The 24561-nt window shown below is 46.3% G+C and overlaps 1 protein-coding gene across 1 annotated transcript in view; it reads left to right on the top strand.

Moving 5' to 3' along the window:
• Positions 17997-24561, top strand: part of NR1D2 (nuclear receptor subfamily 1 group D member 2) — a 29252-nt gene continuing 22687 nt past the window's right edge. Inside the window, exon 1 of the mRNA XM_018041999.1 lies at positions 17997-18127. Coding sequence (XP_017897488.1) covers positions 18112-18127 — 16 coding nt within the window. The 5' untranslated portion in view covers positions 17997-18111. The remainder of the gene's footprint in view (positions 18128-24561) is intronic.

The raw sequence follows: 24561 nt of genomic DNA on the forward strand, positions 1-24561 counted from the left end.
TCTTTCTCATCCTGCCCCGTAATTCCTCATTTAAAGAACTGTGGTGATTACACTGGCCCACCTGCATGACCCAGGCTAACCTCTTAGGTTTAAGGTCAGCTGATATGCAACTTGAATACCATCTGCAAGCTTAATCCCTGCTCTCGTGAGCTGTAAGATGCTCTGAGTTTCCGGGGAATTATGGCACAGTTGTGCCTTTGAGTGCGTTGTTCTGCTTGCTGCCGTGACTGTCAGGCAGTAATAAAACCATTTAAGCTTCAACCATATCGCTGTCGCAGTGCTCAGTAAAGCTCTCCCTTCTTCCTCATTTCATCTGCACAGACCTCACCTTGCCAGACCTCGTGTCCCTTTCTCTCATCTCTGTTCACGCACTAGGTCCCCTTCTGAACTGCCTGCCCCCACCATCTGAATTCCTCCTCACCCTTCAATCACAAGACACCTCTTTGGTGATGGCATTTCTGACTCTTCCATGCCATTTGTTCCTTCTTCCGTTGCTGGCCTTTCTATACCTCGCTCGTCTATTCCACAAGTATTAAGAAAAAAAATGTATTGAGGAATACACGTGTCAGAAGAATGAAATGTCCCTGCTCCCATGTGTTCTGCATTTTAGTAGTGGAGATAATACACAGGTAAATAAGAGAAATAGTTTCAGGCAGTGACAAGAATTGTGCAGCAAGGGTGGAATTAAATAGAAATTGGGCCTTTCTCCAGAAGGAGAGGACGCTGAGAAACCATGTGGAGGACAGGAGTCAGCTTATGATGATCTGAGGGAAAAGTGTTCCAGGCAGAAGGAACAGCAGATGTGAATGCTCTGAGCTGGGAATGAGCTTGGGAGGTTGGTGATGAGGAAAGGAAGCCAGGGAAGCAGGAAGTCAGAGAGAGTGGAAGGCGAGGTATTTTTTTAATTTTTATTTTTAACATTTTGGCCATGCTCCATGGCATATGGGATCTTAGTTTCCTGGCCAGGGAGCAAACCCCTGCCTCTTGTGGTGGAGCTAGGAGTCCTAACCACTGGGCTGCCGGGCAATTCCCTAGAGTTTTAAAAATAGAAACCAATAGGCTACAAAAAAATTCATGATGACTTTAAAATAAAACTGACAATGGCTAAAACTGAACATGATAAGACTTATTGTTGACTCAAAAATAACAGAATTAAATCTTGGCAAAATGAAAATCTGAAAACTTGATAAGGTAGATGGACAAAATAAGTCATTGACAGAAATCTTAATAGTTGAAACTCTGATTGGGAAAAAAAATAATGAATCAACTCCTTTAAGACTTTCGGGGAGAAATTTGATTTTTATGGAAAGAGTTCCAGCAAACAAAGTGAAAATGGGAACAATCTGAAGTGGTTCAACTTCACCACACACAAAACTGGTCAGTGATTGATTAGTTCTACAATAAATGATTCAAATCAAGTTGGCCTAATGGATTTGTCCAGTTAATACTTTCCTGCTGAAAATGTATCAATGTCAAGATAATTCTGACTAAAATGTACTCATAAACTTGTCAAAGAATCAACTCTCTGTGGGTTTGAAATGACTGCCATTAAAAAATCCTATGGAATCATGCTGGGTGAAGTGAGTCACACAGAGAAAAATGTCACTCCGATGTGGAATCTAAAATAAACGATATGGATGAACTTATTTACAGAACAGGGACAGACTCACAGACATGCAGACAAGCTTATGGTTCCCGAAGGAGAGGGGGCGAGGGTGGAGGGGTGATGTGGGAGACTGGGATGGACATGTACACACTGCTCTATATAGATGGTGCGATCACTCACCCAGAGCCAAACATCCTGGAATGCAAAGTCAAGTGGGCCTTAGGAAGCATCACTACCAACAGGGCTAGTGGAGATGATGGAATTCCAGTTGAGCTATTTCAAATCCTGAAAGATGATGCTGTGAAAGTGCTGCACTCAATATGCCAGCAAATTTGAAAAACTCAGCAGTGCTTACAGGACTGGAAAAGGTCAGTTTTCATTCCAATCCCAAAGAAAGGCAATGCCAAAGAATGCTCAAACTACCACACAACTGCACTCATCTCACACGCTAGCAGGGTAATGCTCAAAATTTTCCAAGCCAGGCTTCAACAGTACATGAACCGTGAACTTCCAGATGTTCAAGCTGGTTTTAGAAAAGGCAGAGGAACCAGAGATCAAATTGCCAACATCTGTTGGATCATAGAAAAAGCAAAGGAGTTCCAGGAAAACATCTGCTTTATTGACTACACCAAAGTCTTTGATGAGGGCTTCCCTAGTGGCTCAGACGGTAAAGCGTCTGTCTGCAATGCAGGAAACCTGGGTTCAATCCCTGGGTTGGAAAGATCCCCTGGAGAAGGAAATGACAGCCCACTCCAGTATTCTTGCCTGGAAAATCCCATGGACCATGGAGCCTGGTAGGTTACTGTCCATGGGGTTGCAAAGAGTCAGACATGACTGAGGGACTTCACTTTCATTTTCAAAGCCTTTGACTGTGTGGATCACAATAAACTGTGGAAAATTCTGAAAGAGATTGGAATACCAGACCACCTGACCTGCCTCTTGAGAAATCTGTATGCAGGTCAAAAAGCAACAGAACTGGACATGGAAAAACAGACTGGTTTCAAATCGGGAAAGGAATACATCAAGGCTGTATAAGGTCACCCTGCTTATTTAACTTATGTGCAGAGTACATCATGAGAAATGCTGGACTGGATGAAGCACAAGCTGGAATCAAGATTGCTGGGAGAAACAGCAATAACCTCAAGTATGCAGATGACACCACCCTTATGGCAGAAAATGAAGAGGAAATAAAGAGCCGCTTGACGGAAGTAAAAGAGGAGAGTGAAAAAGTTGGCTTAAAGCTCAACATTCAGAAAATGAAGATCATGGCATCTGGTCCCATCACTTTATGGCAAATAGATGGGGAAACAATGGAAACAGTGACAGACTGTATTTTTTTAGGCTCCAAAATCACTGCAGATGGTGATTGCAGCCATGAAATTAAAAGACACTTGACCCTGGGAAGGAAAGTTATGACCGACCTAGACAGAATATTAAAAACCAGAGACGTTACTTTGGCAACAAAGGTCCGCCTAGTCAAAGCTATGTTTTTCCAGCAGTCATGTATGAATGTGAGAGTTAGACTATAAAGAAAGCCGAGTGCCGAAGAACTGATGCTTTTGAACTATGGTGTTGGTGAAGACTCTTGAGAGTCCCTTGGACTGCAAGGAGATCCAACCAGTCCATCCAAAAGGGAATCAGTCCTGAATATTCATTGGAAGGACTGATGCTGAAGCTGAAACTCCAATACTTTGGCCACTTGATGTGAAGAGCTGACTCATTGGAAAAGACCCTGATGCTAGGAAAGATTGAAGGTGGGAGGAGAAGGGGAGGACAGAGGATGAGGATGAGATGGTTGGATGGTATCTCTGACTTGATGGACATGAGTTTGGGTGGACTCCGGGAGTTGGTGATGGACAGGGAGGCCTGGCGTGCTGCAGTCCATGGGGTCACAAAGAGTTGGACGCGACTGAGTGACTGAACTGAACTGAACTGATGTATAAAATAAATAACTAATAAGAATCTGCTGTGTAGTACAAGGAATTCTACTCATTACTCTGTTATGGCCTATATGAGAAAAAAAAATTTTTAAGAGAGTGGATATATGTAGATGTATAACTGAATCATTTTCTGTACACCTGAAACTAATACAGCATTGTGAATTAACTATACTTCAGTAAAACTTTTTTAAAAATTCCATAGGTTTTGGCACTATAAATAAAACATACAACAGAAAGTGACTTACTCTATGGCACTGTGAACTCCACTCAATACTCCGTAATGACCTATATGGGAAAAGAATCTTAAAAAGAGTGGATACATGTATATGCATAGCTAAAGCATCCTATATAATTATATCCTGTATAACTAAAACCTGAAGCCAACACAACATTGCAAATCAACTGTACTTCTTCATACATTTTAAGGCTAAACTGGCAAAATCAAAATGGTAAGCTCCAAAGTTTTAAAAATATAAAAATTGATTTTAATTCATATTTTCAAGTATTTTTAATTCATATTTTTATTGTAGTAGTAATAAAAATTTTGAAATATTTTTGAGAATATACAAAGTAAAAAGAAAAAATTATCCATAATATCACTGAAACAAAACTATTGTAAATCTTTTGATATATTCTCCCAATCTTTTTATGTACAGATATTTTTAAAAGATAGTTGTAATGCTATTTCATATGCAATTTTCACACTGATTGTCACTTAACAGTAAATTATCAATATTTTCATGTTATTACTTCACCTTCATAAACATTCTTTTTAAAGACTGAGGAGAATTCAAATTTTCTTATGTTTGAGCAGTTAAAGATTTGCCAGGTTTACACTAATATACTGTTGTTGTTCACTCACTCAGTCGTGCCCGACTCTTTGCGACCCCATGGACTGCAGCACACCAGGCTTCCCTGTCCATCACCAACTCCCAGAGCTTAGTCAAACTCATATCCATTGAGCAGGTGATGCCATCCAACCACCTCATCCTCTGTTGTCCCCTTCTCCTCCCGCCTTCAATCTTTCCCAGCATCAGGGTCTGTTCCAATGAGTCGGCTCGTCATATCAGGTGGCCAAAGTACTGGAGCTTCAGCTTCAGCATCAGTCCTTCCAATGAATATTTAGGACTGATTCCCCTTAGGATGGACTGGTTGGATCTCCTTGCAGTCCAAGGGACTCTCAAGAGTCCTCCAACACTGCAATTCAAAAGCATCAATTCTTTGGCACTGAGCCTTCTTTACGGTCCACCTCTCACACCCATCCATGACTACTGGGAAGGCCACAGCTTTGACTGTATGGACCTCTGTTGGCATTATTATATAGTGATGTATAAACAGTGCTGTATATCATTTCACATAAAGATTTTTCTATTTTTAGGATAATTTTGCTAGGATTGAGCGCCAGAAATGGAGTTTAGTGCCAAGACTTCTTTATTCTTTCAGTTTGGAAGAAAGAGACTGATTTTCACCAGTGATACCCTGACCACAAATGGAGACAGTGAGGAAGCAAATCAAACACCTAATAATTCAGATGCTGTATTATTTAACTGTTACCCTGGGAGACTGTGGTGTTTAAGGGGAATTGGACGTTTTTTGCCAGTTTGTTTTAACTGAAGTGTAGTTGATTCACAGTGTTGTGTTAATTCCTGCTGTACAGCAAAGTGAGTCAGTCAGACACATGCATTTATCCTTCTTCACATCCTTTTCCATTACGGTCCATCATAAGATGCTGAGCAGAGGTCCCTGTGCTGTTCAGTGGGATCTGTTGTCCACCCACTCAGTTGTGTGGCTTTATATATATATCATATACATGTAAATATTAGAATAGTATATAATAGTTTATACCTGCTAATGAAAGTTCTTGTTTTTAAACTTTTATTTTCATCAAACTAATCAATTCACCTATTTTAAGAAATCATATGGCCCTATCTGGCTTATTATAAATAACAGAAGTACCTGGCCCTATTCGCCCCATCCTTCAGTCCCCAGCTTTCAGCCTCTCAGTATCTCCTTCAGTTCAATTGCTAAGTTGCGTCCGACTCTTTGTGACCCCATGAATCATAGCACGCCAGGCCTCCCTGTCCATCACCAACTCCCAGAGTTTGCTCAAACTCATGTCCATCCAGTCGGTGATGCCATCCAACCATCTCATCCTTTGTCGTCCCTTTTCCTCCTGCCCCCAATCCCTCCCAGCATCAGAGTCTTTTCCAATGAGTCAACTCTTTGCATGTGGTGGCCAAAGTATTGGAGTTTCAGCTTCAGCATCATTCCTTCCAATGAACACCAGGACTGATCTCCTTTAGAATGGACTGGTTGGATCTCCTTGCAGTCCAAGGGACTCTCAAGAGTCTTCTCCAGCACCACAGTTCAAAAGCATCAATTCTTCAGCGCTCAGCTTTCTTCACAGTCCAACTCTCACATCCATACATGACTACTGGAAAAACCATAGCCTTTACTAGGCGGACCTTTGTTGGCAAAGTAATATCTCTGCTTTTCAGTATCTAGGTTGGTCATAACTTTCCTTCCAAGGAGTAAGCATCTTTTAATTTCATGGCTATAGTCACCATCTGCAGTGATTTTGGAGCCCCCAAAAATAATGTCTGAGACTGTTTCCACTGTTTCCCCATCTATTTCCTATGAAGAGATGGGACCGGATGCCATGATCTTCGTTTTCTGAATGTTGAGCTTTAAGCCAACCTTTTCACTCTCCTCTTGCACTTTCATCAAGAGTCTTTTTAGTTTCTCTTCACTTTCTGCCATAAGGGTGGTGTCATCTGCATATCTGAGGTTATTGCTATTTCTCCCAGCAATCTTGATTCCAGCTTGTGCTTCATCCAGTCCAGCATTTCTCATGATGTACTCTGCATATAACTTAAATAAGCAGGGTGATAATAACCTGGAATGGGTGAATTTAACTCAGATGACCATTATATCTTCTACTGTGGGCAGGAATCCCTCAGAAGAAATGGAGCAGCCATCATGGTCAACAAAAGAGTCCGAAATGCAGTACTCGGATGCAGTCTCAAAAATGACAGAATGATCTGTGTTCATTTCAAAGGCAAACCATTCAATATCATGGTAATCCAAACCTATGCCCCAACCAGTAGCGCTGAAGAAGCTGAAGTTGAATGGTTCTATGAAGACCTATAAGACCTTTTAGAACTAACACCCCAAAAAGATGTCCTTTTCATTATAGGGGACTGGAATGCAAAAGTAGGAAGTCAAGAAACACCTGGAGTAACAGGCAAATTTGGCCTTGGAATACAGAACGAAGCAGGGCAAAGGCTAATAGAGTTTTGCCAAGAGAACGCACTAGTCATAGCAAACACCCTCTTCCAACAACATAAAAGAAGACTCTACACATGGACATCACCAGATGGTCAACACTGAAACCAGATTGATTATATTCTTTGCAACCAAAGATGGAGAAGCTCTATACAGTCAGCAAAAACAAGACCAGGAGCTGACTATGGCTCAGATCATGAACTCCTTATTGCCAAATTCAGACTTAAATTGAAGAAAGTAGGCAAAACCACTAGACCATTCAGGTATGACCTAAATCAAATCCTTTATGATTATACAGTGGAAATGAGAAATTTAAGGGACAGAGTGCCTGATGAACTATGGACGGAGGTTCATGACATTGCACAGTATCTCCTTAGTATTTCCAAATGATATCTTTATAATGCTATTGCTTTTACTCACAAGTTTCAGGCATTATCTATTGACTTTCTATTGAATTGGCCAAAAAGTTTGTACAGTTTTGTTTTGTTTTTCTGTAAAGATGAGAATGAAATAAATAATTCTCTAGCACACATATTTCTTCCTCCGCACCTTGACATGTCTGGGTCTACTCCTCCCCCCACAACACACATGTAATACCCTCCTCTTCCTTCCATCCTCCTAATCTATGTTACATCACCTTAGTAACCTTCTAGAGAAGATGTCTAGAAAGGGAGTTTTTGGAAAATTTATCTGTCTTAAATTATCTTTATCCTACCCTTGCACGTGACTGATGGTTCAGTTGGGTTTTGCGGTAAAGTATTTTTATTTCAAAAATTGGAAGGCATTCCTCAGGTGTTCAGTGCCACTGTTGAGAAGTCCCATGATAGTCTGATTTCTATGTGATCATATTGCATGTGATCTGATCTTTCTTTCTGGATGTTTTCTATTATTCTTTCTTTGTCCCTGATGCTTTGAAATTTCACCATGATGTGCCTTGAAGTTAATTTTTTTTTTCATTACCTGTGCAGCATAATCTGAGAGTATTATAATCTGGAAACGCTTTCATTTAATTCCAGGAAAATTCTCTGGAATTATTTCTTTGATAATTTTCTTTCCAGAACTCCTACGACATCTCCTGGATTCACCTTTTTTTTTTTTTCAAGATTTTTTTTAATTGAAGGATAATTCCTTTACAATATTGTGTTGGTTTCTGCCAAACGATGTGGACTATTTTTAAAGTCTGTATTTAATTTATAACAATATTGCTCTGTTTCATGTTTTGGTTTTTTGGCTGCGAGGCCAACCAGGGACAAAACTCTTGCACTGGAAAGTGAAGTCTCAACCACTGGATGGCCAGAGGAGTCCCTCCTGGATTAATCTTTAAGTTTTTTTAAAAAAAACTGCTTGTAAAAGTCCATTGTTTTTGTATTTCTGTTCTGCATAATTGTTTCTTTGCTTTCTAATTTTTCCAATAAAATTTTATATACTGTCTTTATTACTCAGTAATTCTTGCCTTTTCTGTTTCTTTTTTGTAGCATCCAGCTCACGGGTGCTCTGTCTTCTCTTATCTCTCCTATGATAAAGTGCTTTTCTTGCTTCTTGTATTGTTCTTAGTTTCTATGTCCTTTCCATATGGTAGCCTCTTCCCTCAAAAGTCTAGTGATCCACTGTTCTCTGTTTATATCTGAATGAAGCATTAGAAAGCTGATGTGTGTGTGTGTGTGTTGGGAAGCTCTAGAGAGCGGCACTGATTGTTATGAAGCCTCACTGGAGGGTGGGATCTGGGTGGGACCTACTGCTTCACGTATGCAAACGTTGAACCAATCCCATTGTTTTCATACTCACCGTGGACTCAAAGATTTCCTCTGGAAATTCCCAGCTGTTGGTTCTACTGCTCACAGTGTGTGCGTTCAGTCATGTCTGACTCTGCGTCCCATGGACTGTAGCCCTCCAGGCTCCTCTCTCCATGGGATTCTCCAGGCAAGAATCCTAGAGTGGGTTGCCATTTCCTTCTCTGGGGGGATCTTCTCGACCCGGGGACTGGACCACAGTCTCTTAACGTCTCCTGGGTTGGCAGGCGGGTTCTTTACCACTAGCGCCACCTGGGAAGCCTGTTGGCTCTCCTGGGTGGTGTTTGTCTATCCACAGGTCTGTCGGGTCCCTGTGACGTTAGGGGAATTTGGACATGTATGAATTTTCAGTGTCTTGATCTGCTGATTGCCCCCTTTATTAGTCAGTCATCAACTGCTGAGTAGCCAATTACCCTAAAACTTACCAGCTTAAATGACGACATCTATTATCTCACATTTCTGCGGATCAGACGTCTGCATGCAGCTTAGCCGGGTTCTCTGCTTCAGGGTCTCCAAGGGCTGCAGTCAAGGTTCTGGGTGTGGCTGAAGTCATCTCCAGGCGCAGCTGGGGGAAAGATCCGCTCTGACCTCACGCACTGCTTGTTGGCAGTATCCAGTTCCTGGCTGGTTGTTGTTCAGCCAGCAAGTTCTTGACCACAGGAGTCTCTCCACAGGGCAGCTCCTAACATAGCTAGCCATTGATGCGGGTGAGCGGATAAGAAGAGCTGGAGAGAGAGTGTGAGGAAGACATGTTCAGTCTTGGATGACAGAATCTCAGTGGCGGCACCCGTTGCTTTGTCATATCCTGTTCTTTTTATTTTTATTTCATAGTGAAGTACCACTGATTTACAGTGCTGTGTTAGTTTCAGGTGTGCAACAAAGCGATTCAGTTACACGTGTACATGTGTCTACTCACTTGTTTTTGAGTTTCTTTTCTCATTTTGGTTATTACAGAATATTGAGCAGAGTTCCCTGTGCTATATATAGTAGGTTGGCTATCTACTTTTTATATAGTAGTGTTTCTATGTTAACCCCCAGTTCCCAACTTATCCCTCCTCCGTATTCTAAGTTTTTAAAATATTTTTTTGATGTGGACCATTTTTAAAGGCCTTATTAAATTTGTTACAACATTGTTTCCCTGTCATGTTTCAGTTTTGGAAGGCTTGAGGCATGCAGGATCTTAGCTCCCCAACCAAGGATTAAACCCACACCCCCTGCATTGGAAGAAGTCTTAACCCGCTGGACCTCCAGGGAATTCCCGCCGTATTCTATTTTTAGAAGCAAGTCACTCTGTCCAGCTCACACTACTGGACCGGGAGGTTGGATTACACAAAGTGGTAAACACGAGGAGGCAGGGATCACCGGGGACTGTCTAAGAAGGCTGCCTACCCCATCCCTACTGATTCTGCTGCAAAGTCTCTGCTTCCTGTAGCAGAGGGCTGGCTTCCCCAGGTTCACTGTGCGCGCGAGTCACCGGGAGCGCTTGTTAGCACGTGGCCCCCATCCAGTAACTGGAGAGGGGGTGGGGTGCCGCAGTTCTTCATGGCGGCCCGGTGGTCTCTAGAGCGCAGGCTCAGTAGCTGAGGCACATGGGTTTAGTTGCTCTGCGGCAAGTGGGATCCTCCCAGATCAGGGATCAAACCCGCGTCTCCTGCGTTAGCAGGTGGAATCTTCACCACCGAGCCCCCAGGGAAGCCCTGGAGCTATATTTCGTACCTGATGTTTCTGCTTTCTTCACCCCCACCCCAGGAAAAATTACTGTAGGTTATTTTTCTGTTATTTTTTAATTCATTTTTTAACTGAAGTGCAGTTGCTTTACAATGTTGTGCTCATGTCGGCTGTACTGCAGAGTGACACAGTTTTATACATAAATACATTTTCTATACTCTGTCCCACTATGATTATCACAGGGTACTGAATACAGTTCCCTGTGCTACACAGTAGGACCTTACTGTTTATCCCCTGCTCCCTTACTGTAGGTTTTTCTTTTCAAACTATGCTAGAGAGTATTGAAGATGATTGGGCGTTTTTATTTATTGAACTGTCAAGCAACTGTTTCTTACTTTTTAAAAATTTGTTTAGTGTGTTATTAAATCAGTGGAGTACTTAACAAAATTCAACTAGGGTGTCCAGATGGCATTAGATATTTTCCGATTGTATTCAATGAGGCCCCTTGGCCAGATGACTTCTGTTGAGGATGGTCTTGGATTTTGCTGTAACGTTGTAAAGATTACACCCATTATGTGTGGATTGCACTCTTCCTATCAGATTCTTCTCTGAGGGAGCTCTCCCATTCCAGTGCCATCAGACATTATTTTGTTAAATAGTTACTTATTTATTTGACTGTGTTGGGTCTCACTTGTGGCATATGGGGTCTTTGTTGTGTCAAGGGGGATCTAACCTCAACAACTGAGCCATTGTTTGGAGTTGGAGCCTTTCCAGGCCCACTTGCTACCCGATTCACTCCTTTCTCTTCATACTGAGCCTCAGAAAATGCCACCAGGCAGAGGTTGTGGAAATGCTCACCTCAAGAAGTACAGCGTCTTACAGAGGACACTTGGAACAAGGTCTGCGAGTCAGGGTGGACTGTGTGCGTCACTGTTCCCGGTTTGAACAACGATAGCGGCGCGATAGTCTCCATCTCACACGTGACTCACAACAGGACCTTGATGGTCCTCTCATGAAGAGGTGAAGTGTGTGTGCTGGTCCTTCAAATCTGGGTGTGCTCCGGACTTCCTTTGTAACTAAAAATGCAGCAAAAGTGGTGTTGCGTGACTTCTGAGGCTCGGACAGAACAGGTGATGTGGCTTCTGCCCTGTCCCTGAAGCACTTGTGCTGGAGCCCTGAGCGGCCCGACGGACGGGGTGCCCAGTAACCCCCCCGAGAGACAGGCTGGGCTGGGCCTCAGGGGGCCGGTTCCTTAGGCCCTGCCCACTGTCTGATCGTCAGGAATGACAGACCCTGAGCCGGAAACGCCCAGCCAGGAGGCCTTCCCTGCAAGTCCTGACCCACAGGCACCACCCAATGTCATGAAGTGATTGCTCCATTTAAAACCACTACGTTCTGAGGGGCTTTCTTGCACTGCGGTAGTAACCAGACTACTCCCTGGAGGAGGGAAGGATGAACTAAAGCATTATCAGTGAGGGGGTCCTTAGCCACTAACAGGAAAGACAGGCTCTGGCCAACCAAAGCAAACTTAACAGGATCCATGCCCTGCTCCAGGGGATCTTTCTGACCCAGGAATCAAACCGGCGTCTCCTGAATCTCCTGAATGGCAGGGGCATTCTTAACTCATAGAGCCATCTGGGAAGCCTCTAACAAGATACAGGTCCAAACTAAGAAGTTGGAAAAAGCAGATGAAAACAGAACAGAAGGAGGGCGACCAAATCAAAAAGCAGAAATCAGAGTAGAACAGAAGACAAATACTGTATAGTGAATCAATAAAGCCCCAAACTGAGCCTTTGAAAAAGCCAGTTAAGTAGATACACTTGTAGTAGGACTAATGGGGAGAGGGGTGGGAAAGCACAAATAAACAAAATTAAGAATGAGAAACCACAAAATTGATGGAGGTTTGAAAGGTAATAATTGAACAACTTTAAATCTGAAAACTTCAATAAATTTGAAAACAAACATCATAGACAAATTCCTAGAATAATAATTCCACGCATCGACTCAGGAAGAATAAGAAAGTCTCTGAAACTGTAATGACAGATATGGTTGCCATGAATTACATGTGTCTTTTGACCCTTGAAACATAGCTAGTGACACTGAGGGACTGAATGAGTATTTTGTTTTAACTAACTTAAATTTAAAAACTGGAATAGCGTAGAGTACTTTCTGTTCAACACAACCTTGACTGTTTTGGTAGACTGTGTTTTGCTTTATTGCATCTCATAAGATATTGTTACTGCATTGGAGGGTGTTGGGTGTGCACCTCATTTCTAGGATTGTGCATAAACACTTCACTCATCTTGGTGTCCATGGATTAATTCAGATTGAGTGATTTTTTTCTATGCACAATGTAATACTGAAATGGGTTTAACTGAATGTTTTATGAAGATATAAGATGAGAAGACATGGATCACATAGTGATGATACCTAGTAATGATAAAAATTCTCCAGGCCAGGCTTCAACAAATGTGAACTGTGAACTTCCAGATGTTCAAGCTGGTTTTAGGAAAGGCAGAGGAGATCAAATTGCCAACATTTGCTGGATCATTGAAAAAGCAAGAGAGTTCCAGAAAAATATCTATTTCTGCCTTATTGACTGTGCCAAAGTCTTTGACTGTGTGGATCACAATAAACTGTGGAAAATTCTGAAAGAGATGGGAATACCAGACCACCTGACCTGCCTCTTGAGAAACCTGTATTCAGGTCAGGAAGCAACAGTTAGAACTGGACATGGAACAACAGACTGGTTCCAAATAGGAAAAGGAGTACGTCGAGGCTGTATATTGTCACCCTGCTTATTTAACTTATATGCAGAGTACATCATGAGAAATGCTGGGCTGGAAGAAGCATAAGCTGGAATCAAGATTGCTGGGAGAAAGATCAATAACCTCAGATATGCAGATGACACCACCCTTATGGCAGAAAGTGAAGAAGCCTCTTGATGAAAGTGAAAGAGGAGAGTGAAAAAGTTGGCTTAAAGCTCAACATTCAGAAAACAAAGATCATGGCATCCAGTCCCATCACTTCATGGGAAATAGATGGGGAAACAGTGGAAACAATGTCAGACTTTATTTTGGGGGGGCTCCAAAATCACTGCAGATGGAGATTGCAGCCATGAAATAAAAAGACTCTTACTCCTTGGAAGAAAAGTTATGACCAATCTAGACAGCATATTAAAAAGCAGAGACGTTGCTTTGTCAACAAAGGTCCGTCTAGTCAAGGCTATGGTTTTTCCAGTAGTCATGTATGGATGTGAGAGTTTGACTGTGAAGAAAGCTGAGCGCCAAAGAATTGATGCTTTTGAACTGTGGTGTTGGCAAGACTCTTGCGAGTCCCTTGGACTGCAAGGAGATCCAACCAGTCCATTCTAAAGGAGATCAGCCCTGAGGGTTCATTGGAAGGATTGATGCTGAAGCTGAAACTCCAATCCTTTGGCCACCTGATGTGAAGAGTTGACTCATTTGAAAAGACCCTGATGCTGGGAAAGATTGAAGGCGGGAGGAGAAGGGGACAACAGAGGATGAGATGGTTGGATGGCATCACCTACTCAATGGACATGAGTTTGAGTGAACTCCGGCAGTTGGTGATGGACAGGGAAGTCTGGTGTGCTGCAATCCATGGGGTTGCAAAGAGTCAGACACGACTGAGAGATTGAACTGAACTGAACTGATACGTATGTAAGTCATCATTGGTCATTATGTTGTAATGTTTATTATTTATGTGTAATATAATGAAATTGTGCTTCTAGTTAAAAAATAAGTATTTAAAAATTTTTGTTTACAATAGAGGCATGATTGGGCAATGATTCTAGAAGCTAGTGCTGTGACCAGAGCAGTAAAGAAAAATAAAAGCCTCAAGAAATTACATCACAGCTATCATGAGGTTGAATAGCAACTGCAATTTGCTGTGAGCAGAGGAAACCCCCAAAGCTGTCTGTTGACATCTGATGATGTCGCTGTTTTGTGACTTACGCGCTGTGTGTGCTTGGGTTTTTGTGTGTTTTTTTTGGTGTTTTTTTTGTGTGTGTGTGTGTGCTTGGGTTTTAAACATTTCCCTGTTTTCATTTCTAGTGGTTGACAGGACAAATATAGTCCGTGAAAAAGTGCTCTGCTGTTTTCAAAAACTTAAGAGTGTAGAGGAAATGCCAACCCACTCCAGTGTGCTTGCCTGGAGAACCCCATGGACAAGGAACCTGGTGGGCCACAGTCCGTGGGTCACAAAGAGCCGGACATGACTGAGGGGCTAACACACACTAAGGGGTTCTGAGATAAAAATGTTTGAGAACTGCTGATCTAGGGCACAGAGAAGGCAAAGCTAAGGTGGAAAGTTACTGAGGTGCTGGGAAGCAGCAGGGCTCATTAGAACAGTTGAAAATGAGGAAAAACGCTAGACATCTCCAATTGGCCTTGACTATTAGGAAACCATCTCGTTCCCTTTCCCCGCCTCCTCACGTCTCTCCTGCACCCAGGCCCTTAAAGGAAGGGCCCTGCTTGACCTGCTGTACTGAGTTTGGGATCAGAGGACTCTAATGGTAGGCTTGTGGTTGCTGTTAAGTAACTAAGTCGCGACTGACTCTTTTGTGACCCCATGGACTGTAGCCCACCAGGCTCCTCTGTCCCTGTGATTCTCCAGGCAGGAATACTGGAGAGGGTTGTCATTTCCTCCTCCAGGGGGTCTTCCCAACCGAGGGACCAAACCTGCATCTTCAGCTTTGGCAGGTGGGTTCTTTACCACAGAGCCTCCAGGGAAGCCCACTGTAGGCGCCCCACTTCTTTATCTGCATCCAGACTGAATGGTCCTGTGTGCAGTTTCCCAGGGCCTCGGTGTCAGTGGTTGATAAGGTGATTTTCTCAGGAAATCTGCCTCTTTTAACAGATCACGTTTGAAGACACAGTCACTTTGGTCAAGAAAGTGATTGTTTTTGTCAGAGGAAAGAGAAAGGAGGAGTAGGTAGGAACCCACTCTGAATAGTCTGGGAATTCCTGTGGACTGAGTCACAGGCTCCATAGGGTTAAAAATGGAGGCTCCTTAGAAGACCGTAGCGAAAAGTGGGCTCCGTGGCAGCTCTGGAACTCTGGGGACCGTCCCCCGGGGCGCTGCTCTGCCCCTCCTCTGGCTCTGAGGAGCCCCACGCAACTCCAGGGGCCAGTGGTGTGGCTGTGACCAATCAGGGCTATCTATGGCTTTGCAGGCTCTGACAGTTAACCAGCAAGCCACACAGGATGGAGGCAACCTTTAAGAGCTGGGAGGCTTGAAGATAACAGATTTTATTTCATAGGCATTATCATGGAAGAGAAACCTTATTTCCATTCTTCTTTTCCAACTTAACTGGTAGCATCTTCTCTATTATTGTTTTAACTGGAGGACAATTGCTTTACAATGTTATGTTGGTTTCTGCCTACAAGCACCCCCATCAGCCATCCTCCCTGTTGAGCCTCCCTCCACTCCTGTACCCCGCCCCTCTGCTCATCACAGAGCACCAGGCGGGGCTCCCTGTTGCACAGCGGCTTCTCACCAGGTATCTATTCGACACGTGATAGTGTATGGATGTCACCGCTGCTTTCTTCATTCATCCCTCTCTCTCTCTCTAAAATATACTCTACTTTTTAGAGCAGTTGCAGGTTCATAGCAACGTTGAATGACGAGTACAGAGTTCCCACAGACCTGTCCCCCGACACACACACACCTCCTCCCCCACAATCAACACCCTACAGCACAGGGGAACATTTGTTACCACCGGGGAACCTATATTGACACATCCGAAGTCCACAGCTTATATTAGGGTTCCCACTAGAGGCGAAGAATCCATCTGCCAATGCAGGAGACATAAGAGATGCGGGTTTGATCCCTGGGTCAGGAAGATCCGCTGCAGGAGGGCATGGCACCCCACTCCAGTATTCTTGCCTGGAGAATCCCATGGACAGAGGAGCCTGGTGGGCTATAGTCCATGGGGTCACAGAGAGTCAGACACGACTTAGGGAAACAAAAACAACATCCATGGGGTCACAGAGAGTCAGACACGACTTAGGGAAACAAAAACAACATCGGAGGTCCTGGAACTGATGCCCTGAGGAATCGCTGAGGGAACCACTGTGATGTCGTCTTTGTGATTTCTGCCTTCTGCACTGTTTGGGTCAGCTTAATTTTACCTATGCAGAAGCAAGTGGCGGTTGACAGAAAATGGAAAAACAAGCTACAAAGTGTAGCCTGGAGGTCTTGCTCCAGCATCGCAGAGGGTGATAAAGCCTGAGCCTGGTGGGCTACAGTCCATGGGGTTGCAAAGAGTCAGACATGACTTAGTGACGTGATTTATCCACTAAACAGCACTGGGCAACAGAATAGCTCAGATTTCTTAATGGATTAAATAGAGGTATAAAAGGCAATGAGAGAGACAGACAGAGGGACAAGGAGAGAAAAGAGAAACTTGACTTGTTGGCTTCAGGAACTGGCAAATTTACCAAAATGTGAAGATTAAGATGGAGTGGTGTGTGTACTCATGGGGTGGTGGAGGGAGAAGGGATGTCTCACACATTACAGTTCCCTCAATGCTGTACACTGAAAATTTGCAAAGAGCAACTGAGGAAGACATTTACATCTACAAGGGCCATCTTACCGTATTTCTATCCACGTTCTTCAGCCCATCTTACTTTTAAAAACATTTTATTTTTTATTAAAAATATTTATTTATTTAGGCTGCCCTGGGTCTTAGTTGCAGCGCATGGGATCTTTAGCTGCGCCATGCCAGATTTATTTCCCTGACCAGGGATGGAACCTGGGCTCAGTGTCTCAGCCACTGGAGCACCAGGGAGTTCCCTCACTTGCGCAATTCATTTAAATTGCAGACATCAACACACTTCCCTCCCCAAACCTCAGCACACAGGCCATGTATTTCGTTTCTTCCTTTTGACAGGAAGAAAAAGGCACCTGTTTACTCCTGAAACTTGAGCTGCCAAAAGGACATCAAGGTGGCGTAATCAAACGGGCTACTGGGTGCAAGCGCCTGAAGCTCATTCAGAACACAGATGTCTGAGCTCTTGGACTGGATGAAGTCACCGAGCGGTGCAGAGGAAGGAGATTCCGGCAGAGGTGTCTGTGGGAGTCCCGACCCCCGGGGCGGTCAGCAGTCTGCCCAGCCTGGATCCTGAAAAGCGGGTCTGCTCCGCGCCACCCCGCGGTCCTAGGTGACCATCGGAGGTGACCCGCGGAGTCACCAGGTGCGGTGGGGGGAAGATGTCTAGGTCACCATCGGGGGTGACCCGCGGAGTCACGAGGTGGGGGGGGGGTCCTAGGTCGCCATGGGAGGTGACCCGCGGAGTCGCCAGGTGAGGTGGGGGTTGCGAGGTAACCATCGGAGGAGACCTGCGGAGTCCTCGGGGGGCGGGGTGCAGGGTTGGGCACCCCCGGCCAGGCGGGAAACCCGGAGGCGCGGTGGCCGCGGGTGCAGGCGGCGGGCGGGGCGGGCGGGAGGGCGGAGTCGCCGCAGCGGCCGGCCGCGGGCGGGGGAGGGTGTGTGCGCGGGTCACATGGTCGCTGCTGCCCTCCCGTCAGCCGCCCTCGCCGCCGCGGTGCGCTGGCTGCAGGAAGCCGCCGCGCCGCCGCTTTGTTGTCGGGGCCCGCGAGGAGCGCCGCCCGCCGCCGCGCGCTCTCCCCGAGCCAGCTCTCCGGCCCCGGGGCCCGGCTGCGGGCCCCCGCGCGCCCCGCCCATGAGGGCGCCCCGCGACCACCGCCGGCGGCGGCCCGGGGCGACGCGGCGCTGAGGCGGCGGCGGGGGCGCTGCCCGCTCTGCGGACGGGCGGCCTCGGGCCTCCCCGAGGGCACCATGGAGGTGAATGCGGGTAAGAGCCTACAGGGCCGGGGGCGCGGCGGCGGCGGGCGCGCGGGGCCGGCGGGCGGGCGAGCGCGGCAGCGGGGCCCCTCACGGGCGGCGGCGAGGGGGAGCCCGCCCGGAGCCTGGCGCTCGGCGCCCCCCGGGCCGCCCTCCCAGCCGCCCGCGGCGCCGCAGCGCGGCAGCCCGGCCCCCCCTCACATGGCCCGGCCGCGCGAGCCACGTGCGCGCTGTGTTTACGTTCGGCGGCGCGCGGCCGCCGGTTGGCTGGGCGGGCGCGTGACGCGGCATTACATAATGGGCGCCGGGGCGGCGGCGGCGGGCGGGGACACGTGAGGCCGCGCGGCTCCGTGACCCACATTCGCGGGCCGCGGGGGCCCCTGGGGGCGGGCGCGCGCCGGCGGGAGGCCCCGCCCCGCGGGAGGCCCCGCCCCCGCGCCCTCGGGCTCTGACGTGGCCGCCCCTCCCCCGCGGGGTCGCTCGCGGAGGAGAGGCCGCGCGTGCGCGCGCCCGGGGGACCCGCGGCCCGGCGGCCGGGAGGGCGCGGACGCCGCAGTGCCCTCGGCCGGGGCGGAGCGGAGAAGGCGGGCCCTGAGGGGGACCCTCCGGGGTCGCCTGGGGACGGCTCGCCGCGGGTGGCGCTGCCTCATCTCCACAACAAAGAAGAACCCTCTGTTTCAACGACCTCCTCGGGGACGCGGTCGACCTTGTGGAACACCTCCCGTGACGAATACGCCCACGGCGCCTGCGGGCCGGGAGCCTCACCCTGGCCGGTCCCGCCCGGTGACCCCCAGTGACCCCCAGGTTGCTGATCTTTCCTGAATCCGATAACAGATCCCCCACCCCCGCCCCGCATCCCCGAGGGCTGGAGATCTTAGTTTCTCAACCAGGGTTGGAACCTGGGCGGTGAGAGCCCTAACGGCTGGACAGCCTGGGAATTCCCATGATAACAGATATGACCTTATTAATCCTTTTCTTGTCCCATTTCCTGTTGCTTGCCCACTAGGGAGCAATATTAGGGTCCCTCCTGCCCTTTTGTCTGTCTCCTCCTCCCCCCCCCCCGCCCCCCCCCGGCAAACCCCCAAGGAGAGCCTTGAATCCAGTGAGGCTGCAGAAGCAGCCCGTGATTAAGTTATGTTCGAAAAACGATGCCCCTGGTAACAAATTGTGAACTTTCCACCAACAGTAAATAATAAAGTCATTTTCTTGTCTGTTAATTACCCGTGGGCCTACATAACCTTGAGGATAGTTTAAGAATTTGAGTAACTGTTAAGGAATAAAACTTTTACTTGCTAGGGATTTCAAGATTACGAAATTCATCCTCATCTATCTCAGTGTGAATGAATTCTTATAGTTTTGAGATCAGATAAGGTTAGAAAGTTTTTCTCAGATTTGAACCTTCCTGGAACATTATCACTGATCTTAATTTTGATTTTACGGTGTGATTACAAACTGTAACCTTTTCTTGGGATGATTGCTGACTCCCCCAACCCCCCTTCCATATCCAGTTCACATCCCTTGGTCCTAGCTCCGTTTTGTTTTGTCCCCCCCCCTCCCCATCATCCTTGTTGCCCTTTGGGATGTGGCATTCAGAGGTGGAAGTCGTAGAACGGTTAATGACTGCTGTAAAGGAGTTGTCTGGCAGGTTGGGCTTTTGTGGCATACTGCTTTGCTGACTCACAGTAACCTTGCCGTCAACTAGACCCTTTTCATGTGAACTGTTTTGCAGTTAAGTTTCATCCGTTGTGCAGATAATTGTTTGACCTGAACTGTAGGAACTTGCAATTATCTTTCTTAAATTTTCTCTTTCTCCATTTGGCTCCAAGTTCAAGCTGTTATCCAGTATAGTGTTTCTGCCATCGCTCTAAGGGAACTTAATAAGCATTCTCTTTCATTTCCTTCATGTATAGCTTGCCCAGGGTGGGGCCAAATTCAGTGCTGGTGGCAGGCCTCTGGCCCCTCCCTTTGGGTTGATATCATTTTATTAGTCAATACATATTCACCCAGTGACCGTTTGGTGAAGCTGCCCTATATATCATGACTCATTGTGTGACCCTTTCTGTGACAAATACAGAGGAGAAATAGTGAAGCTGTGGAAATGGACTCAATACATTTTTGTCACAGATTTTGACTGAAGTTCTTTAAATGCCATTCTACTTGATGTTTTTACTATAAAGAGAGAAACAGTAAGATAATAGGAAGAATTCTAAGTGAAGAAGGAAGTTGCCTGGCTAGACAGTGGAGTTGAGGAGTTCAGAAGGTGGCCTGGAAATAAGAACCTGCAGAGAAATCTGGGTCCACATGACATATTCAGAATTGAAGGACAAGAATCTGGATAGGGAGGGTTAGAGTTGTTTGAACTATTGGGATCCAGCTCTCCCAGGATATGATGGAGAGTGTCTGTGGAGCGTGTATGTGACCTGTATGGGCCCTGTGCGTGTGTTACTACTTGGAGCCGCCCCTTAACGCTGTCGGAAGGTGCTGTTGCCACTGTGGAAGGGGAGGGTCTAAGTTCTGTGAAGTGAGTACCATACCCTTAGGGGCAGGTCCGTGAAATCCCCGTGGGGAGCACAGACGAATGCCTGTGCTGCAGGCACAGTTGGGGTTGAAGCCCCCGTCACTCCTAAAGGTGTATGCGAGGCCTGGGGGTCCTGCCCCTGGGGGTGAGGGGACGCTGAGTAGATGGGCGCAGTTTGCGTATAAGGGTCAGCAGAGCCTCCCAGTTTCATCATTCCTTTTTTTGAATCTTGTTGCTGGTCCATAGGGGTTCCCCCCAGGCTCTAGATTACTCTTGTCCCCCTTGTCCCCTCCCCACCTTTCCAGCAATTTACTTGGAGACAAGAACTGTGTTTTTCAAAATGAGACCTATTTGTTTTTGTCTTCTTCAGTAGTCTCTTCCGTGGCACAGCATTCAGTCACTCTCATATTCTTTAAAACTCCGCGTATATTCTGTCACCTTAGCTCTCGACCCTTGGCTTCTACAGCACCCTTGTACGCTCAGGACTTTGTGTGGACTGTGGCTCACGTTGTGTTGGGACGAAAGGTCGACAGAGCTGTCTCCCCAGGTCTGTGAAGTGCTCTCAGGAGGGCACCATCTTGCTCTCTGGAGCCCAGACAGTGGGACCCAGCCGGAAGCTTAGGGCTTCGATAGGTCCACTCTGTCATACCGTGAGTAGAAGTTATTGAAAACCTGCTTTTAAAATGAGAGAACTCATAAAGCTTCTTGAGTCAACATGTTTTGTTCTAAGTCACAAGGCAAAAAAAAAGTCCAGTCGTGACCTGATCTCAAGCGTGTATTTTCCAGGATGGTGGGCAGAGGGAGTGGGGTGGTGGTGATGTTGGGCCAGCCTGGAATCTGGGTGAGAAAAGCCCAGGCTGTGTGAGGACCGCGAGTGCCTCCCAGCGGTACAGAGTTGGATGCTGACTTCTGGATTGTCTGAAACTGACCACTGGGTAAGCCCTAGCCTGGGAACCTGGCCCAACTCCAGGATTCTTTTCAACTAAAAATAGAGACAACTCAGCCTCAGCTAATTTTAGCTTGAGGCATCTGAGAAGTATATTCTGCCTGTTTTTGGAGGTGTTGGGACTTGCTGGTTCAGGGATTTTACCTTCTTGCATTTTCGTTAAAAACTCTCTCTGTAAAAAGGCACTTATTTTAATAGTTCCCTTTTATGAACATCATTTCATTTCAATCTTATACTGACTCTGGCAGATATTCCCATTTTGTATTAATAGAAGATGACCTCAGGTTTAGAGAGATTGGAAGTAACTTGCATGCCAAGGGCTTCTCAGTAAGAGGTAATAGTCTGTGCTCTGGAATCGACGTTCAGCCCTGGCCCTGCCGCTTGGTAGCTGTGTTAACCTCTCTGAGCTCCTCTTCTGTAAAATGGAATAATGGAAGTTAGTTGTACAGGGTTCTTATGAGGACTAAACGTGGTGTGGAATCATGTCATTTCATTCTTGACGTTTTATTTACTTTTGGCCAGGCTCCGTTTTTCTTACTTTTGCGTGGAGTTTTCCTGGCTGTGGTGAGTGGAGTCACTCTTGGCTGCGGTGCGTGAACTTCTCATTATGGCGGCTTCTCTTGCTGCGGGGCACGGGCTTAGCGGTTATGCACACGGGCTTCGTTACTCTGCGACAAGTGGATTCTCCCCAGACTGGGGATAGAACCCGTATCCCCTGAAAGGCAGGTGGATTCTCAACTACTGGACTTCCAGGGAAGTCCTTATTTTCAATATTCTTGCTGACTTGTAGTCTTCACTTCCCTTCTTCATTGGATTGAGGAGCTGCTAGATGTACATCTTACCTTCTAAGAAATTAAATTTTAACCTTCTTGGGTTGCTAATCATCAGGTTGGCAGCGTGATGTCTGGTTGATGCTAAGACAACTATGTCAGTGTTGAAGGTCTTGCTTAGAGAATGTAGCTGCTCCTTGACGGGTCATCTTTGGTTCCATGGTTCCTGGCACAATTGCTGGTTGTAAATTATTATTGATTCCCTAAAAGACAGGAATTGCATCTTAACTGAATTGATAAGAGCGCACTAATTTTTCCTGGGTTTGATTTTGGAACTTTTGCAAAGGAAGGTGTGTTTTGAGTAATTAATACCTCCCATTGCCCGGTCAGCTTTAAAACACTGCTCAAGCCATCAGAACAGCTCAGATCTCCACTCAGAAGAGCTTGTGGATGTAAATAGCTGCCTGAAATCCTGGCCCTGGAAAGGTCTAACTTCCTGACCTTTTATCCTCTTGAGACATTAGTGGATTTGCTACCTAAAGTAGTAGTTTAGTCTCTAAGTCATGTCTGACACTTTTGTGACCCCAGGAACTATAACTCACCAGGTTCCTCTGTCCATGGGATTTCCCAGGCAAGCATACTGGAGTGGGTTGCCATTTCCTTCTCCAGGGGACCTTCCCGACCCAGGAATCGAACCCAGGTCTCCTGCGCTGGCAGGCGGATGCTTTACCCCTGAGCCACCAGGGAAGCCTCCCACTAGGTAAAGTAGTCCTTTAGAAAAGATAAAAAGCCGTGAGCGCTTCCTTTGGGGATGTGTTGAGGACTAAGGATAATCTTTTTCTTTGTATCCTATTCTCAGTGGAGTTAAATATGAAAAAAATATCAGTTGCTACCACCCGAGATTTCTAATGTGATCTTCAAATCTAAAATTTTATGAAAGCAGTGGTGATTTTACCTAGCAACATGACTTTTGAGAGACTTCAAGGTTGAAATCTTTTTCCTTTGGATTCACAGTATGTTAGGGATATTCAGGCAGTTAGTGAGAAGACCAGCCTTGAAAATTATGGGCCAATTTGTGCTTGAATTTACTAATTGTAACCATTCTTAAACTTCTGCCTGCAAGGGCTTGCCTTGAGAGCTTGTTCAAAATGCTCATTTCTGGACTTCCTGGGTGGTCCAGTGGTTAAGAACTGGCCTCACCACGAGCAACTGAGCCCGTGAGTTACAGCTGCTGAGCCTGTGTTCTGAGCCCAGGTGCCCTTGAGCCTGTGCTTCGTAGCAAGAAAGGCCACCGGAATGAGAAACTCACACCCTGCGACCAAGAGTAGACTCTGCTCGCCGCAACTAGAGAAAGCTCAAGTGCAGCACAGCCGAAAGAAAGTTCCTTCCTCAGGGTGCCTTCTCCACTCGGGGCAGGGTCTTGGAAATGTGTATCTTGAGAAAAACACTAGGCGGTTCTGATGCGTATTTTACATCATCTCTTTGGATAGTGAGAATAAACTCAAAGTTAGGTCTCTTTCTTGTGTTTGTGGTATTGAAGAGTCTTCAGATTTTAAAATCAGTGGTTAGATAAAATTACTGTTACTGAGATTACCCTTGGTTGCTTTTTCTCCCATTGAGTACAGATGAAGTCACTGACCTGTGACAGTGACCCTCAGACTTCCCTGTGCATCGGAATAGTGAGGCCTGAGAACCTGCATTTCTAACCGAGTTCCAGGCGATGCTGAAGCCACTGGTGCAGGACCACACTCTGAGAGTGACTGGTGTGTATGGGTAGGGACCAGGTTGCAGGACAGGTATCAATCCTAAAGCTTGGGCTTCACTCTGGGCAGGTGGGAAGTGCAGGTTAAGGGCATCTGGAAGTGGGTCAGACTTCAGGAGAAGCGGATTCATGCCTCCAGCTTCAGTGCTGATGTCAGGCGTATGCTTCTGGAATGGAAAAGTGGATGGAATTGTCCACGTTGTATTTTTTGTCTTTTTAAGACTCAAGTGCGGATAAACAACAAGGTCCTCCTGTATATAGCACAGGGAACTATATTCAGTATCCTGGGGTAAACCATAATGGAAAAGAATTTGAAAAAGGATGTGTGTGTGTGTGTGTGTGTGTGTGTGTGTGTGTGTGTGTATGTAACTTACCGGGGTCCAGCCCCAGTGGATCCAGGGAATTCGAAGCGAGGACGGTGTTGGCGAGGAAAGACTTATTTATTTAT

This window comes from Capra hircus, chromosome 27, assembly GCF_001704415.2.
Source record: "Capra hircus breed San Clemente chromosome 27, ASM170441v1, whole genome shotgun sequence".
NCBI lineage: Eukaryota > Metazoa > Chordata > Mammalia > Artiodactyla > Bovidae > Capra > Capra hircus.